Below are 16,746 nucleotides of genomic sequence, written 5' to 3' on the forward strand. Positions count from 1 at the left end.
ACCCCCCAGCCCAAATGGGCACAGTCCCAAGTACAGTAAATCTCACACTACAAAAAGCCCCACGCTGAGTTTTACTGGCAGTGGTGCAAGTGAGAGCTCCCCAGCACGAGCAATAGGGCTCAAACTGTCAAAGGAGTGGAGCAGGGATCCCAGGGGCAGAAATGACTGCCCCTGCTGTGGGCACATCACCTCCACAATGCACTGGGATGAAGGTGCTCCTCTGCCACCCACGTGGCCATCTGAAAAATCATGACACAGATTGTCTGAAAAGATAATCTGGGCCGTCTTTCCAGCTGTCTGGACAAACACACAAGGAGGAAGGAACAGAACCAACATCCAGTTAATGTTTTAACTGGGCATGGGCGTGCACTGGTGTGTTTCACAGACCAGAGCCTCGGTTCTTTGTCCCTGACAAAGTGTTTCAGGGAAGAGGCTTTGGGCAGGAAATATAAGGAGCAGGGACAACTGTGGTTATGCTGAATATCTGGCAGAACAAGAATCCTGAGTCTTTCCATGGACTTTCACCAAGCTACAGTGGCTGAATTTCATCACTAGGTTTCACAGGTGCCTGTGACTGCCCCTGAAACTTCATTTCACCCATTACTGGCTGGAGACATTCACTGCTGACTCTTGAACCTTTTGTCAAAGAAACATCTGTAGGTGAGTATTTGTTACCTCTCACTTCTTTGGTTTATACATATGAACTCATACCACCTCCCACCTCCAAATCCTATTTACAGTGGAAAACACAAATAGATGCAATTGTCTTTCATATCAGTTGGGATTTTTCCCTCACACAGGTGTTATGATTTGTCCTCAATCCAAGGTGCCATTTAAGAATTAGAACACATTTTAAAAATATTATTGCAAATCACAAGAACTAAGGATAGCATGTAAAGATTGTCAGAAGAATCACAGGGGAAAAAATCCATTGCAAATTCCTTTCCTGGAGAGCAAGTCCTTTTAATAAAGTTTTTATTACTGTGGAGCAATTGAAAGTTATATATAAAGCACAGTACTGATTCCAGGGAGAATCTACTACCAAACCCAAAATCAGGTTTCCATCAGTGTGGTAAACATGAAGGAAGTAACAGAAGTCACACTGAAAAACAGTACTGTAGTAAAGAAGGGGAAAAAACCAAAACAGTCAAATAAATACATCCATTAATTTGGTAGAACTGAGAGCAAATACACTACAAATCCCAAATCATGCAGAAAGACACAAGGCTATGAACACTGCTGAAAATGACTGGATTGGGTTTTTTTAAAATGGTTTTCCTGTTCTTTTACATTATAAAGGAATTACAAACCAAGGTTACTAACTCAGTTCATATTTAAGAAGTGCCTGTGAAGCTCTGAAACTCACACCCTCTGAATAACACTGCTGTGCACTTACTTAGCCCTTTACCCCTTCACGGGGCTTTGCAGAAACTAATTCATTAGCTCTTAGAGCAGAAACGTGCTGCAGTGAAGGGCATGGGCTTAGCACTGCTGTTCAGCTGGATTCGGGCTCAGCTGCTGGGGGCTGAGTTAACACAGGAGCTGTTGTCCCATCATTTGACAATCAAAACTGTGTCAAGCCACTCCAGCAAATACAAACAGGGACCTTCCCTGAGACTCTTCAAAGCTTTCCTGGGCCTCTATTTCTTCTCCTGATGGGATCCCTGGCTCCTGAGGAGGAGAGCACTCCAGGCCTCTGCCTATCAGTGCCTTCAAAGTCAGGCACTGCTTTGGGGAAGGGCTGAGCTCTTTTCCCACTGCTCAGCAGGATACACTTTCAAAAGAGAGTTTATTTACATTCTATAGCAAAACTGTATCTTCTGAAAATTGTCCATGTGCAGGTGTGAAAGTGCATCACTGTCTGCACATGTGTATGGGTATGCACCTGAAATGGGAACATGGGAGGAAATCACCTCTGAAACACAGGAAGACACCCGGCTGGTCACAGGTATTCTGGAAAACTCAGGGAGCTCATCATGTGTGTCATGATGTCTCTTGTTTTTTGACAGAGCAAACCCAAGGCACAGCTCCTGATGTTAAAAAGCGACAAGAAAGGGAAAAATGGTTGTGACAGTGAGGGTTTTGTGATTATTTTTACATGTTTTATTATGGAGAAACCAAAACACATGCAAACTCTGCTTTTCCGCTTCCTAGACCAGCTCATGGACCATAACCCACCTTCTCACAGCTCCTGTTGGGGCCCTGGTTTTCCTACCCCCAGGTGACTATGCCCCAGGAGCTAGCACGACTTCCTACACCATTTGGTTCCTCCAGAGAAATAAGAAATGCTCATTCTCGTAATAAAGGACAGTCTCCTGGATATATCTGAAGAGCGGAAAATGTAAAGAAATTAAAGAGGAGAGATGGTTTAAAGAACAGAGTATTTGTAAACAAAAAAGCAGTATAAAATTTTTGCCTTAATTCGTAAAAAAAAAAAAAAAAAAACTTGGAGGACAACATGAGATTTTACATATACTCCAGGATGGACTTGGCTCAAAGGACCTGAGGCCCTGTGACTCACACCCTTCCCTCCTAAACCCTCGTGTCTTCCACTGTCACAGCAGCAGCCAAGCTGTGCCCAGACAGAACCAGCAAGTGCAAAAAAGCACCCAAGTGAGTGTTTCCCCACTTCCTCAGGTGCTGCAAACCCAGCCCTGCAGCAACAGAAACAGGCAGCTGGTAGGAAATGCTGCTGGTAAGCCTGGTGCCTCATTGGCAGCAGCCTGGGCAGCAGCCCAGCCACCCACCCAGCCAGCACACAGCACAGCACACAGGCAGGACGGCTGCAGGTCACACTCCATGCAGAGCATGGATGATGACCAGCCTCTTTGCCTCATTCATGCTGACAAGGTATTTTGTGTCAGGGGGTCAGGATGTGGTGTCACTACACGTATACACACGTCCTATAAAAGGAAAGTGTTGATGTGTGGCCAAGCCGGACAAAAGCTGTGTTTATTCACAGATCTATTTTTCTCACAAATGTGAAACTTACCCAGGTCATTCTGTGGCCTCAAGAACTGAGAAGCTAAGAAGAAACAGGCTGTGTTGGATGTGCAAGGGCTGGGGTACAAGGTGCTTAGACCTGGGTCCCAGTGTCTGGGGAGTCAGGCACCCACATTGCTGTGAAAGGGAATCCTACCGAATAAACCAAGCACTTGCTACATTATAGATCAGGCTTGTTATCAGGTGACATCTGGTAACATCTCTCACACACAGTGTGAGAATGTCCATGGCTGCCCTCTGGAATGAAATAACTACTGGGATGTCACATAGGGAAAGTTCAAGTACCCCCCTGAATGCTCCTTCAAAGCCCCCTATGCCATCTTTGTGAAGTTTGGCCCTTCTCCCTCGTACCACTGCTTTGGAACAGGCAAGGGGCTAACCCTTATCAGCCTGTCACCACCCACACGGCTTATCAGATTTTCTCCTTCCTATAAGACTCTTTTGGCCCAGGAGCTGTATTTCAAGCTGCAGCTTTCTGGCTGCAAAGCAGCAGATAAGACTTCCTGTGGGGCTCCGAGCACTGCTAACCTGCCAGGCAGGAGACAGCTTGAGCAATGGCAGGAGCATCACCTGATCCTTAACAGGAAGGCTAGATGGGGGTGTGTGAAAGAAGGCTGAGACTTACTCAGCTAGTACCAGCCTTGTAATTATTTCCTATTCCAGGAGTTCACTCCCAAAGATGGTGGAGCCAGCTGGTATCCAGGAGGCTGAGCAGGGCCAGGGAGGTTTGGTGTACTTGGTAAAGGAGATGAATTAAGAGATGTCAACAGAATTTCCAGATGTCCAGCCCTACTTTTGGAGCTGGATTCTGTCTCTGATGAAAATACTGCACATAACACTGTTGAATGCCATATGTGACCTCTCTCTCTCTCCACTTATAAATGTCTTTGGAACAGAAGAACCTTCAATTGGACTCCTATCTCTGCCTACACCATGGTGAATTGCTCAGGATATTGCCTTGATAGGTCAGCACTTACCATAGACATCAAACTCATCTGCAAGATCCCCTGTGCCTCTTCCCTGCTCACCACACAACCCAGCCACAAACCCCAGCATTTCCCAGCCCTATGCCAGAAATGGTGACCTGATACAGACAGTGTCACCCCAGTCCCAAGGATTCCAACACAAAGGGTCTCTGGAGCAGCCTTCCCTAGCACAGCCATAGCTCCCTGTCCTGCAAGCTCTGATGATGCTCTTAGTCCCATGTCCCACTGTGGGTGATGTCTGCTCATGTGGCCTGTGCCTTCAGCCCATTCTCCTTAACACAGCAAGTGACTGCAAATGCTCCTCTACACACCCCAGGCACAAATAAATCACCTCCTGCTTTTTTGCCCCAGCTTATTTCCAATACTATCCATCCTGGCCGGGCTGCAGGACATGTGGTCCCCCTGCAGACCCTGCTGCACTTGGCTGAGTTGGGACAGGGCAGGTACAACGTCCCCAACTGAGGCCAGTCTGGAGATGTAGCCCCGGCCCCCTCGGGCCATCCAGCAGTGAGTAATCGCTGCGAGACTGTGGTTGACCTGCCTGTGTGCTGGGAGCCAGCCTGCCTGCCCAGGCACCGCCTGCGCCCTCCGGACCCGGCGCGTCCAGTCACCGCGCCGGCACGTCCTGATGCTCTCGCATTCCTCTCACTGTAACATTTTGGTAGCAAACCACCCCTGGTGACGCAGGGCTGCAGGATGGCGTGCTTGGGATTTACAGCTATTGAGAAGCGTCCAGATTTAAATATTTTGAAGGAGAGCTTTACCCTTCATCTTTAAACCTCAACTGTAAGCCAGAACTGACCTTCTTGAAAAAGCCAGACAAAAACCTCTTTATTTAGAATGACTAAAGCCCCTGTAAAACAGCCTCTCCTTGGAGAGGGTTTGCTCACAGCAAGGCAGGGCTGGAGCCCAACCCAAGGGAGGGAATGCAGGATGCCTTGCGGTTTCACATCAGGACGAACCCACTCCCCGTGCCAGCAGCAGCAGCTGCCCCCACCTTACCCTGCCTACTCCCAAACCCATGCTTTGCTCCTCACTCCACAGACTCTATGTCACAGCACGTGCTGAAGGCACAGCTGCTGTCATAAAACCAGTCCTAGCAAAACCACTGACTGCTGGAAGTGCTGAATGGGACAAGACCCTTGGAGCACTCTGTCCAGCCCTCTGATGCCTGCTCACCAGCACTTCTAGGGCCAGGCCCTCTTGCTCCCACAACCAGCCAGCAGATACCACAGAAGGGCAAGCAGTCACTTAACTGGGAGCAAATCCTGCCTGGATGGTCCTCAGCCTGGAAAGGAGAGGGGAATCAAGCAGTCTTGCTATGACCCACACATGCAGCAGATTGAGGAGCACTCAGGGGCACCTGCTCAGCTCTCCACTTACTCTCCCACAGCAAATACATCCCTGCAAAAGGCTCAGCTGTGTTAATGAGGCCATTCAGTAACCACACAGGGTCAGGGTTGGACTTGGGGCTGCCCCAGCGCTGCACAGGCCTCTGGTTAGTCGTGTCAGGTTGCGAGTTGATGTCCACAGCATCACCCCAAACTGCCAGAGGCAGGAGGGACTGGCCTGGGCGGGTTGCACAGGTCCCTGGGGACATGTAGTATCCTTCCTGCAGCATGGGGCTCCTCAGAGCAGCTGAGATGGCTCCTGCTTCCCAGCTGCCATGCCAGAAGGGCTCTGCTGTCAAGAGAAACACAGGGGACACCCACAGCAGCATTTTGGGCTGCTTGTGCCAGTGTTTGACCTCCTAAAAGCAACACAGCTCCACCTCATTGGGCTTTCCCCTCCAGCTCTGAGCAGGGAAGAGGCAGAGCTGTTGAGGCAGCCTTGCTGGCAGGAGCAGCTCTGCCCTGACCAGAGCCCAGAGAAAATGGACTGGAACAGAGATGAGGCAGAATGAAACTTCGAGGAATTAGAGGAACAATCACAGAACACTTCAGCTGTATCAGCAAACTGGAAAAAGTTACTTTCTTATGTGAATTCTCTTGGCTCTGCTCCCTTTTCTCTGGGCTTCTCACTTCTTTCCTGACAGTGCTTAACCTGAGATATTACCAGCTTCCCCAGCGAAACCTTCTTTTTAAATATATTATCAGCTAGAAAGGCAGAAAATACCTTTTTCTCTAAAAATTTTTGCTTTCAATTAAAATAATAATTTTTTTCCTCTCAAACTCAGTTACACAAGGGTCTTTCAACTGGCCCTAATCAATAGGACTAGGTTTTTATTACTATTATTGTTATCATCATGGCAGGACCTCTTCTTTAAAAGCTTAACCGAAGACATCCCTGCTGTCCAGCATTTGTTCCCCTCATGGGCCGGTGTGTGTGGGGCAGCCCAGTCCAGCCCACCTGTCCAGCAGGTACCTGCCCTCCTTCTCCTCTGCTGCCGCCATGGGCCAGCCAGGGCTGCAAGTAGCCAAGACCATTCAGCAGCTCGAGAAGAGGATGGTCCTTGGCCAAAGCACCATGTTGGATGCCCCAGAGGGAGCATGCAGGGGGCAAGGAAGGGACGCCCCTGCCTACAGCCCCAGGGGCGCAGTGAAATTCCCTTGCCCTGTGGCCACCGGCTGCCCTGAAGCCCTCCCTGGTGGGGCGGGGGCCGCTGACCATTTCTCTGCTGGTTATTAGATTGTTCACGGCTCTCAGGTTTGTTTGAATAAGCCCCTTTGTTCGATAGTGCTTTCCCACGTCCCTCAGTTCGCTCGGCAGTCGCGTGTCCCGAGTCAGAGAGGAGCCCTGGCCGCCAATCCCCAAAGAAAGTTTTCTTCTGAGCAAGACATCTGCGTTGGAAGGAACCTGCCAACATCTGCCACACTTTCCCCCTTTTCAAGAGCCTTTCTTTCCCTCTTAAAAAGTGCAGGAACAGATGTTAAAAGTTGTTTTCTTTCTCCAAAGTGTGAAATGTAGACAAATAGCAAAAAAAGAAAACTCTAAGCAGCGCTCACCCCTTTCTCTTTCCTTTCCCTTTTTTTTTTGTTTTGGAAAGCCTAGGAGAAAAAGGGAGGCTTTGTTTACAAAGGAGAACCCCCTTTTCAGTGAAACCTGGCAGTGGCAGTGCAAAAGGAAAGCGGGAATTTGTAGAAAGCTGCTTGCAATTCTCATTTGCATTGGCCTGTTGGGTCCCTGCAATCCCTGGCACAGATGTCGGCCTTCCCCAAAGCCAGGGCAGCTCTCCCGCCTGCACCCCCTGCCTCTGAAATAAAGGCTTTTGCCGTGACTGAGAGGTGTAAAATAACTATTTACAGCACAAGCTGCTCTTCTTTTTCACTGCAGTGCTGTCTTACAAATGAACCTTGAAATGAGCTCACCCGGAGCAGATGCCCGTGGGCAAGCGAAGGGGCTCACCCTGCCTGGGCTGGGCACCAGGGGCCACTGTGCTGCTCGTGGCCTCCCCTCCCACCAGGCTGCCCCCTGTACCCATAGCCTTGCCACCAACTTGCTTCTTGGTCTCATGGAGCATTCCACTCATCCCTGACCTCAGTAGCAGCTCACAGGATAGGGAAAGCAGAAGGGGAGGCAGAAGCAGCAAGCGAAGGCAAAGGAGGGTAAGGAGAGCAAGGAAGGAGGTGCCACCACTACAGAGATCAGAAAAACCTTTCCTGGTGGCACCAGGGCTGGTCAGACTCTGAGACCACCACATGGGGGGCACACACAGCATCCCACAGCCGTGCCCACCCAAGGAGGGGTACCAAGGCACAGGACATGCTTTTCAGAGTTTTTAGGTAATTCTGCATTTACTGACACTTCTGCCATGCTCAGGTGAGCCAGGAGCCAGCCAAGGTGGTCTCAGGCTTCATCCTGCTGCCCTACTGCCCTGGGAAGGAGCATTTGTCTGCACAAGGTGCTGGTGGAGGGGTGTCTGGGGGCAGATGAGGGACTTCTCTTCCTCACCCACCATCTCAGTCAAACCCAGTTAGAAGTTATGTGTCCAGGTAACATGCTTCTAGCCTGGAGCACCCTAGTAAATTGCTCAGATCTCCCTGTACCCCAGCCCACCCACTGCCATGCTGAGCTGCTGGAGTCATGGATGCCTCAGATACGCCTTTTATAAATACTGTCAAAAATCCACTTCCCAGGTGGGCTGGAAAAAGCTTGGAAAACCAAAGGAGTCTTCACTGCTGAGCAGCTGGGGCTGGCGGATGTGAGGGTCTCCCGCACGGGGTGGTGGGACCTCCTTTCGTTGTCTTTGCAGAGGACACACCTGAGATAAGGGGCCCATCCCTGCTCCCTTTACCTGGCACAAAGGACAAGTTATTAACCTTCCCCTCCCAGCACAACAACCACACTGCCTCGTCCCAGGTCTCTGCCAAGTAGGGCACTTATAAAACCAGGTAACTGCACCCCAGCTTTGTGTCTGACTGACAAACAGCCTGTGCCTGCCAGATTCCATGTCTGGGGACATGTTTTGATGATGAGCCCAGGCAGCAGGGTGTGCAGACATGCTGCAAGTATGTTTGCATTTACACACCCACACACACAGCGCTTAGGCAAGGGACGTGCTGTCCTCGCCTTTATCACCGGGGTACATCCCCACCCTGGATGGAGGGGCACAGGGCTCTGCAGCCACAGCGCTACACTGGGAGCTGGAAAATCCCACCAGCGGGCTGGGACAGCTCGCAGTGCTTCTGAGCCACTGCGGCCCCTTCCTCTCCACTTCAATAAGGTGACACATTCGACACCAACCCAAAGGGCTTCACCTGCAGGGCTCAACAGGACACTGCCAAATCCTGCTCATTAGCAAAGCGACGGTCAAAAAGCAAATGCACAGTCATGAAAAATGCCTTCATACTCTCCCCCAAACCAGGCAGAAGTGAGGGAGTGTAAAAGTGTATTCTCACTCCACACCAAACCTCCTCCAAAGGCCTCTCTGCTCCTGCACCAGCATTCCAGAGGAACAGACAAACCCCCTTCCTCCCAATGACACTCAAGCCTCCTTGCAGCATGGGGGAAAAAATTCAAAGTAAAAATCCAACAGGACTAACTCAGCTCTGGGTCGGTTTGCATTTGCAATAGCCTGCAAAGTTAATATTAATTTCTACACAGCAGCCAAAAAACAGAAGAGTTAAATATTTCCTACATCCACCCATGTGCAACAGAGAATTCAGGTTCCCAAGAGGTAAATAAAGTTCCCGTGTTTGCCCTAGAGGATTTCTGTGATGGAAACAACCTTCCTACGGGTGTCTGCTGTCAACAGTTTTTAATCGATCATCGTTTCCTTGTAATAATAACCCCTGGGAGCAGGAACTCCTCACTGAAGTACTCTATTATTAAATTAAGAGGCTCTTTCAAAGATGTTAAATGACTGGGGTCATGTTAGCAGGTAAAACCAGGCATTGCTTCAAGGAGACAGAGGGGAAAAAGATGAGTAGAAGGCATTTTCCCAGGTGTAACTCAACCGCTTCCCGGCTATTGTTTCCCTCCCTGGGAATCTGTGCAAATTGAACGAGGAGCCGCGCAAGCTGCTCGGAGCGCGCCCATTTTCCTTCCCTTCTTCCCTAACAAAAGACCCCTCCAAAGCCCAGCGTCGGAGGCCGGACATCTGTCGCCGTTTGGGGGGGCTGGCGTGGTCATTGAAAAGAAGCAGTGACCTGTCAGCTTTGATTGATGGCCACAAACCTCCGGGCTCGACCCCTCGTGTGGGAAAAGAAGTCCCGCCAAGAAAAGTTCCCTTTCACATGCTAATTCGGGGTTATAAATACAGCAGAGGAGCAGCGGAGCAGCAAAGAGCCCATCTGGAAAGGGAGCGCCCCACTGCCCGAGTGCCTCCTCCTTCCCATCGCGTCCTGCCGGCGTCCGCGGCGGCTGCCGGGGTTACAATGACCGCCACAGCCACCCCTGGCAGTGCCCACAAGCTCGCCAGCACCAAGGAGGAGAGGAAGGTGGGTGCCCTCAGTGCTGCTGCTATGCGTGGGAGTGATGGGTGCTGGGGCCGTGGGCTTCAGGAAAGAGAAGGGGGACAGTTTTTTTCTTCATATTATAAAGAGGTTTTCTCTGAAATTAACCCATGTCGGTGGCTTTTTTCTGCCTCCTTTCTCTGCCTTGGAAAGGCTTCTCTGTTTTGTTTGGGTGAACCCTGCTTGAAATGAGTGGAAGGGTGGGAACTGAGAGCTGATGCTGTCTAAGGGTCCGGCTATGGCTGAAAGTGGTACATACCCATCTTCATCTTGTCCCTGCTGAGCACTGTGTAACCCATGCTGGCTTCACACAGGGGATGGGGCTCTCTGCCCTTGCTGAACTGCAGCAGAGAGAGGAAGAAAAAATACCAACTGCAATTTTTCCTGCTCCTTTTCTTTGCCAGTTAAGGAAACCACTCATTGAGCGGAAGCGAAGGGAGCGGATTAATAACTGCTTAGACCAGCTGAAGGAGACGGTTGTGGGCGCATTTCACCTGGATGTAAGTGTTCATTTTTATATTGCTTTTTGTCCTTTAATTGGTGAGAAATTGGGGTTTGTTTTTTGGAGGAAGAGGGTGTCTCATCTTTTGAGAAACTGGGCATGGTGCAAACCCTTCATTGCCCCTGACTGGAGCTCTCTTTCCTCATCAGCAGTCTAAACTGGAAAAAGCAGACATCCTCGAGATGACGGTGAAGCACCTCCAGAACATCCAGAGCAGCAAGATGATGGGTGAGTGCCTGTGCCAGGCAGGAGGGTGCCAGCGGGTTTGATCCTCTGACAGCATGGCAAAAGCATCATTCAAAGCAGCCAAGGCCCAGGCTGCTGCCGGGGTTTCGCTTTCTCCACTAGATGGGGAGATGGAGCTGGGCACTGGTTAATCCGCGCAAGATGTTTCTTCCTTCCCGAGCCGATTGCACCTTTTTGGTGTAGTTTTACCTTGGCACTAGGCAGCAGGGCACTGGGTCTCACACCTGGCTCACTTTCTCCCTGCAAACGAGGCATCTTTTAGTAAAGCTCAGTGGCTTCAGAGTGAGCCTCTCAGGAGCCCCCCGGATCACACCGGTCAGCTCTTACCCTCTTACCCTCTCACCAACTCCCTTTTGTCTCCTCTCCCATGCAGCTGACTCCAAAGTGGGTCTGGAAGCCCAGCAGAGGTACAGCACTGGGTACATTCAGTGCATGCACGAGGTGCACAACCTCCTTCTCACCTGCGAGTGGATGGACAAGACCCTTGGGGCGCGCCTGTTAAACCACCTGCTGAAATCCTTGCCCAGGTCTGGTGAAGACACTTGCAAAGCAGCACTGAGGTCTTCAAGCCCATCTCAACAGCCTCTCTTGACACCAAAAAGCCCCCTGAGCCCTAAGAGGAGCACTGGGGGCACAAACCTGGCACAGGAGTGCTTCTACCCTGCGGAGAACAAACAGGCTTCCAAAAATTCCTTCCAGCTGCCGTCGCCATCAGTTTTCAACCAGGTTGATGCTGCACCTCCCAGACAGGTTCTGCAGCCAAATTTTTCCCATAACAACCCCAGAGTGGGGTCATTAGATATGTGGAGACCGTGGTAAAGTGTGTTTTCAATTTTTATCCTAACCTTAGACACTCTTATGTATGTATCTTATAGATATGTTTCTTTAAAACACTTGTGGAGCAAATCTGTTCCTGTAGGTGTACTAAAGACCAGGGTACTTCAAGCCGAAGTAAACCTATGTGTAGCCTGCATTGTAGAAGGCTGCTATTATTTTTTATTTATTTAATACATCTAAATTATTGTATAGAATCCTCTCATGCTCTTTAGCTTATATTAATTATATAGTTTTCTTACCTTCTAAAATAATTAACTTCCTATTAATAAAAATACAAAACTACAAGCAATGACCCTCTCTGGCATCAGATTTACCTCTCAGATCTTGCATAAATCACTGAGATCACTTTGTTGGATAAAGGGGTAAATGGCTGATCTCGTCTGCTTTTTATTTCTATTATTGTTGCTGTGCAGCTGTAGGAGATTGCAGTCTTGCTTCCTGTAAAAATGCTGCAGTGCTTAGGGGAAAAAAAAAAGGAGAGAAAGGGAGAGAACTTTTTTTGACTTTTTATGCTGTTTAAAAATGCCCTCTGGGTTGCTCTCTCTGTCTGTGCTGTTCCCAGCCACCTGGACATCCTGACATCACTCTTAAACTGGCAAGCTGTGTGTATTTATATGTATATACATGTAACATAGTTATATTTAGGGATTTATTTTTTCTTAATTAAAAGTTCTAAATAAACTTTAGAAGATCACTTCTCCCAGCCTTGTTGTCTTTTGTGTTCTGAATAAACAGTATTTGAGCATCTGCCTTTGTTTTCTTCTTTCAGTATTTCCTTGATGCAGTTGAAAGAGCTGTTTTGGGTGTTGCCCCTGATACTCTGTAGGAAAGCAGCATGCACCACACTCACAAACAGCATCACCTGCATCACAGTAACACTTAAAAAGTTATGAAAAAACGGGGAGTTGGGTTTATCAGCCTGGATCAAGACTTCAGCTTTCACTTGCAAGTGAATCACAAAGATCATCTAAAGGGCAGAAGGTAAAACTTCCTACAAATTGGAGCAAGGACATTGGGACGAATCTGCTTGCTTACTGACAACATTTGGTCCCTGTTTTTCATCTCAAAGGCAGTTGAAAGTTCCTAGCAGTTAAAATAAAAGAGCAGGGAGGGCTTAAACAAACACCACGCATACTAATGAATGGACCCACAGTTCAGAGGGACTCATTATGCAGCGAGATCTATTTGATGAGGTGCCTAAGGAGTGAAAACCAGCACCTCTGGGGTTAGCATCTTTTTCTGTGAAGCTTTCCCTTTTATCCAGCCCTCTTGAAGAGCCATTAGGAGTAGTGGCATAAGGGTGGTAGGAGAAACAACTGGCCTACACATGGCTGCAAGGGGGCAAGGCAGGTTTCTTCAACTACGGGGTCAGAAGTCAGAGACACAGGGCTGGACAGATCTTACCTCAGCCTCAGTTTCTGTCCTCTGCCTGAACACTACAACTTCTCCCTTTGCTAATAAAAACCTCCACCAATGTGGAAAATACACATTGTCCCACTGCAAAAATCCAGAGGTTTGAGAGCTGGGGCACACCAAGCAAACCATGGTAGCAAAGTGCACAGAACGTTCACAGGTAGAGAACTATCAGGAAGAGAAAACCACAAAGTCCTCAAAGAGAAAATACATTAGACCGTCCCAGTTTATTATCCCACATATTGCTGAGTTTAGATGAAACCCCACTCCATAAGAGCCCCCACAACTGCACCCACCAGAGGTAGCTCCACTGCACACCAGTGGGACCAACAAGAAGAGAAGCTTCCTACTCAGAATCAGGCCTGAAGTGTTCTTTTACTTCTAGATGGTGTCAGTAATATATCTGGTGACACTTCGGGCCACCTTATTATTATGCTGGGAGAGGCTGTGATGAAAATATTTTACTACAGTTTGACAGCATCAACTTAAAAACATACATTCCCTCTAAAAGCTGTAAATCCCCAGTGACTATAATTATCAGCTATGGTTACCGTGCTGAAAGGAGATCAGTGGGAAATATCTATTTCTCACTATCTCTGCTTGTTTATTTTGTGACTGAAAATACTTTGTGGTTAGTGAGTTTTATTATTTCCTGTTTCTAATCACTGAGGACTTTTTTCTGCTGTGGGTGTGGAGGGGAGGGTCACATCACAGCTGGTGAGAGAGTTTTAAAAATAGAAAAGTAAGAGTGCAATACTTGGTCAACAATCTCCAGTAACAGTTTTAGTACAAGATACTCATTTTTCATTGCCTTCATTTCAAATAAAGGGTGACCTTTCATATGATCTCCTTGTCATGTATCCAACTAGTGCTGCAGGAATCCATTGCAAGTCACTAGTTCTTCAGGAAAAAAAAAGTGTTTCTTCAGAAAAGCGAAGGATTACTCATAGCATTTCAAATACATGGATTTCAGCTCCCATTTGTCTTTGACAAAGGGACTCCATATTTACCTCAGCCCCACCCCATTTTATCAAAACTGGGACTGTACAAGAGCAATAGTACTTTGCTCTCTGATATGGGCACCTCTCCACTGACAACCCAAAAATGCATTGCCAGCTGCTCCTATCTTCTCCCAAAATTGGAATAGAGCAGCTTCCCCAGCCAACTGCCTAATGAGAAGTAGAGAGCACTGTTCTTGTAAGCTGGTGTTTGAAGCTGCCCCATCACACAGCTCTGGACAGAGCAGCAGAACCCAGACAGATGCTGTTTTCGCATCTGCAGTGTGCAGCATCCCTTTCTCACAGCAGATGTGTCTCTTGGCTGCCAGAGGTGCTCAAGCACAGCCCAGGGTTCAGTCTTCCAGCACCCAGATGAGGCACCTTCAAGGCTGCTCCAGCATTCCCATCTGGGACTATGTGCCCCAGGCACAGAGGTTTGGAGGCACAGACAGTGGGGATACTGCACACTCAGGTGTTTCAGGACTGAAAAAGGCCAACACAAGCACCCAGACAAGATTCCTCAGCTTGGGTATGTCCAGACAGACCTGTTTGCCAGAAGCAGACAGAAGATGAAGCACATCTCCCCCAGCACACACACAGCTGGGACAGCGTGATGCAGATCTGGGATTTCTTTGTCCCCTGCCAAAGAGCTGTTCCAAACATGTCACAGAATCACAGAATATTCCAAGTTGGAAGGGACCCACAAGGATCCTTGAGTCCCACTCTTAAGTGAATGGGCCATACAGGGATTGAATGTACAACTTAGTGTTTGTGAACAGAACATTAAAAAGCAGAGGTCAGTTGCTAAGTACACAAAGATGCGGGGCAGGCTGAACCCAAGGCTCAGGACCCTCAGGCCTTTCATGCAAAGCAATTACTGATTTATACAGTAACATAAGCCCTGGTGGATAAAATACCCACATGCATAGCAGTTCCCTTCATATAAACTTTACTCCCAGACCTTCTCTCATGGAAAACAAGAAAATTTTCAGTTATTTCTCAGAAAACACGATTACATCTTTTCACATTAGGAAAGTACAGAGGTTGATGAGTATGTCAGAGAACTTAGGGCACAAACAACCACCAGAGCCTCTGAGCCTCCCTGCTTTTTTTCTTACTCCTCCTCCTCCCCTGAGGGTCCCACAACCATCCACAGTAACAAGGCCAAAATGCTTTAGGGATTTAAGAGTGGTGCTGAGACCCTGTGGATCATTACATTAGAGGGCTAAGCACAGTGATTAAAAAGGGAACACAAGATAAATTTTCAGATAACCTCTTTTTGAGTGCTCACTTTGGCAAAAAGGAGACGCCATGTTGCCGGTGTGACCTCTCCAGAAGCCAAGGAGGGGCTCCTAATCCTCTGCACTCACAAGAAGTGACCTCACAAAACACTATGCAAAAGCAACACTGGGACAAAATGTTTTCAAACTGACTTGAGCCACGCTGCCATGGATGGCAGTGCTTGCAGATCACCAGCTAAGTATTCCTCTTGGGAGAAAAGTTAAACCAAACCCATCAGCAGCAGAACACCAAAGACTTTGCTTTCTCTTTATATGTGCCATTACTCCATGGCTTCCAGTGTATATATTCCTGGCTTAAGAGGGACACGCTCATATTTCATCTCATGAGAAGTAATGCTGTGTTGAGAACCTAACCCAAAGTCTGTCACATTTTTCAGAGCTTTCACATACTCATGAATAACGCAGAAGAAGCTGAACTAGCCCTGGATCTGTTCTGCACTGTTGACATATTTCATTTATAAGTCACAGCCCTGGTGAGAATGTGGTTTGCTGCCCAAGGCATCACCACAGACCTACCAGAGCCTGGGAACTCAATTTGCTCTGAGACTTTCCTGTGAGTCCTGCATTAGTTGTCATAAATTGTACCACACATTTGGAATTAAAAAGCATGTTGGAGCATTTCCATCAAGTTTTCTATGGCTAACGCCACCAAACAAATAATCTTCTTCAATCAATCCCACATCTGCTGCCACAGGCAGATTGGGTCCTCTAGAAACAGCTCAAAAAGACTCATCTTTGGGGATAGAGGACTGCCCCTTTTGGTCTGCCAAAGAGCAAACACCCTTGAGGAGAGCTGGGACTGATGCCTCCTCTCCACTGTCCCTTCCTGAGGTTGCCAGGGGAAATGGTAGCACAGAAATTGTGTGGATTTTGGAAAGCTGCTCAGCAGGGAACAGCTTTGCTGGGTAAGAGGAAGGATGGAAAAACCACTGCCAAACTGGCTCTTCCTTCACTAGGAGCTTCCCAAAAGCCCCTCCTCTCCCTCCATCTGCCCCCTGCCCAGGACCCCTCATCCTTGAGTGTACCCACACAACAGAAGTTGCTATAGGGCAACTTCTCACTCAAACTGGCAGAACCTGAAATTAGCAAATTGGCAGCCACAGCAACCTCTTCTCATGATCACATCATCTCTCACTGCTCAAGCTGTTTCTTTTTACCTCCTATGCACTGAGAAGGGAGAAAGAGAGAAAGAAGCATTTGCATACACTTCAGAAGAGCAAATGTTAGGCAGGATGGTGAAGTGAGCCAGGAGAGCCATGGCTGAGCTCCTCAGGACAGAGTTTCCCAGAGCAAGGGCAGAGTATCCCTGTGTAGGAGCTGGGACTTCCCTGGGTCCCTCTGGGACTGTGGGAAGAACTGTTCAGGAGCAACCACATAACCTCAAACCTCTCTGTCCCCTGCCCTACCCTCATTAGCCTACGTGGGTAATAAAGTACAAAGCGAAGCACTGTAAGATATGCACTCTTCCCACTGGAGAGGCTGTGAGAACAAGCAATCCACATGGGAGAGCAATCACATCACCTCATCCACCGCTCTCTCAAAAGTGCTGAGAGAGGTGTGATAGAT

General features: G+C 48.4%; 1 protein-coding gene across 1 annotated transcript; it reads left to right on the plus strand.

Moving 5' to 3' along the window:
• Positions 1-9,805: 9,805 nt before the first annotated feature.
• LOC139677115 (transcription cofactor HES-6-like) lies at positions 9,806-11,450 on the plus strand. Its single transcript, XM_071566745.1, has 4 exons — positions 9,806-9,868; positions 10,288-10,383; positions 10,535-10,613; positions 11,005-11,450. Exons 1-4 carry the CDS (start codon positions 9,806-9,808, stop codon positions 11,448-11,450), a joined length of 684 nt encoding a protein of 227 aa, XP_071422846.1.
• The last annotated feature ends 5,296 nt before the right edge of the window (positions 11,451-16,746 follow it).

This window comes from Pithys albifrons, chromosome 11, assembly GCF_047495875.1.
Source record: "Pithys albifrons albifrons isolate INPA30051 chromosome 11, PitAlb_v1, whole genome shotgun sequence".
Classification (NCBI taxonomy): domain Eukaryota; kingdom Metazoa; phylum Chordata; class Aves; order Passeriformes; family Thamnophilidae; genus Pithys; species Pithys albifrons.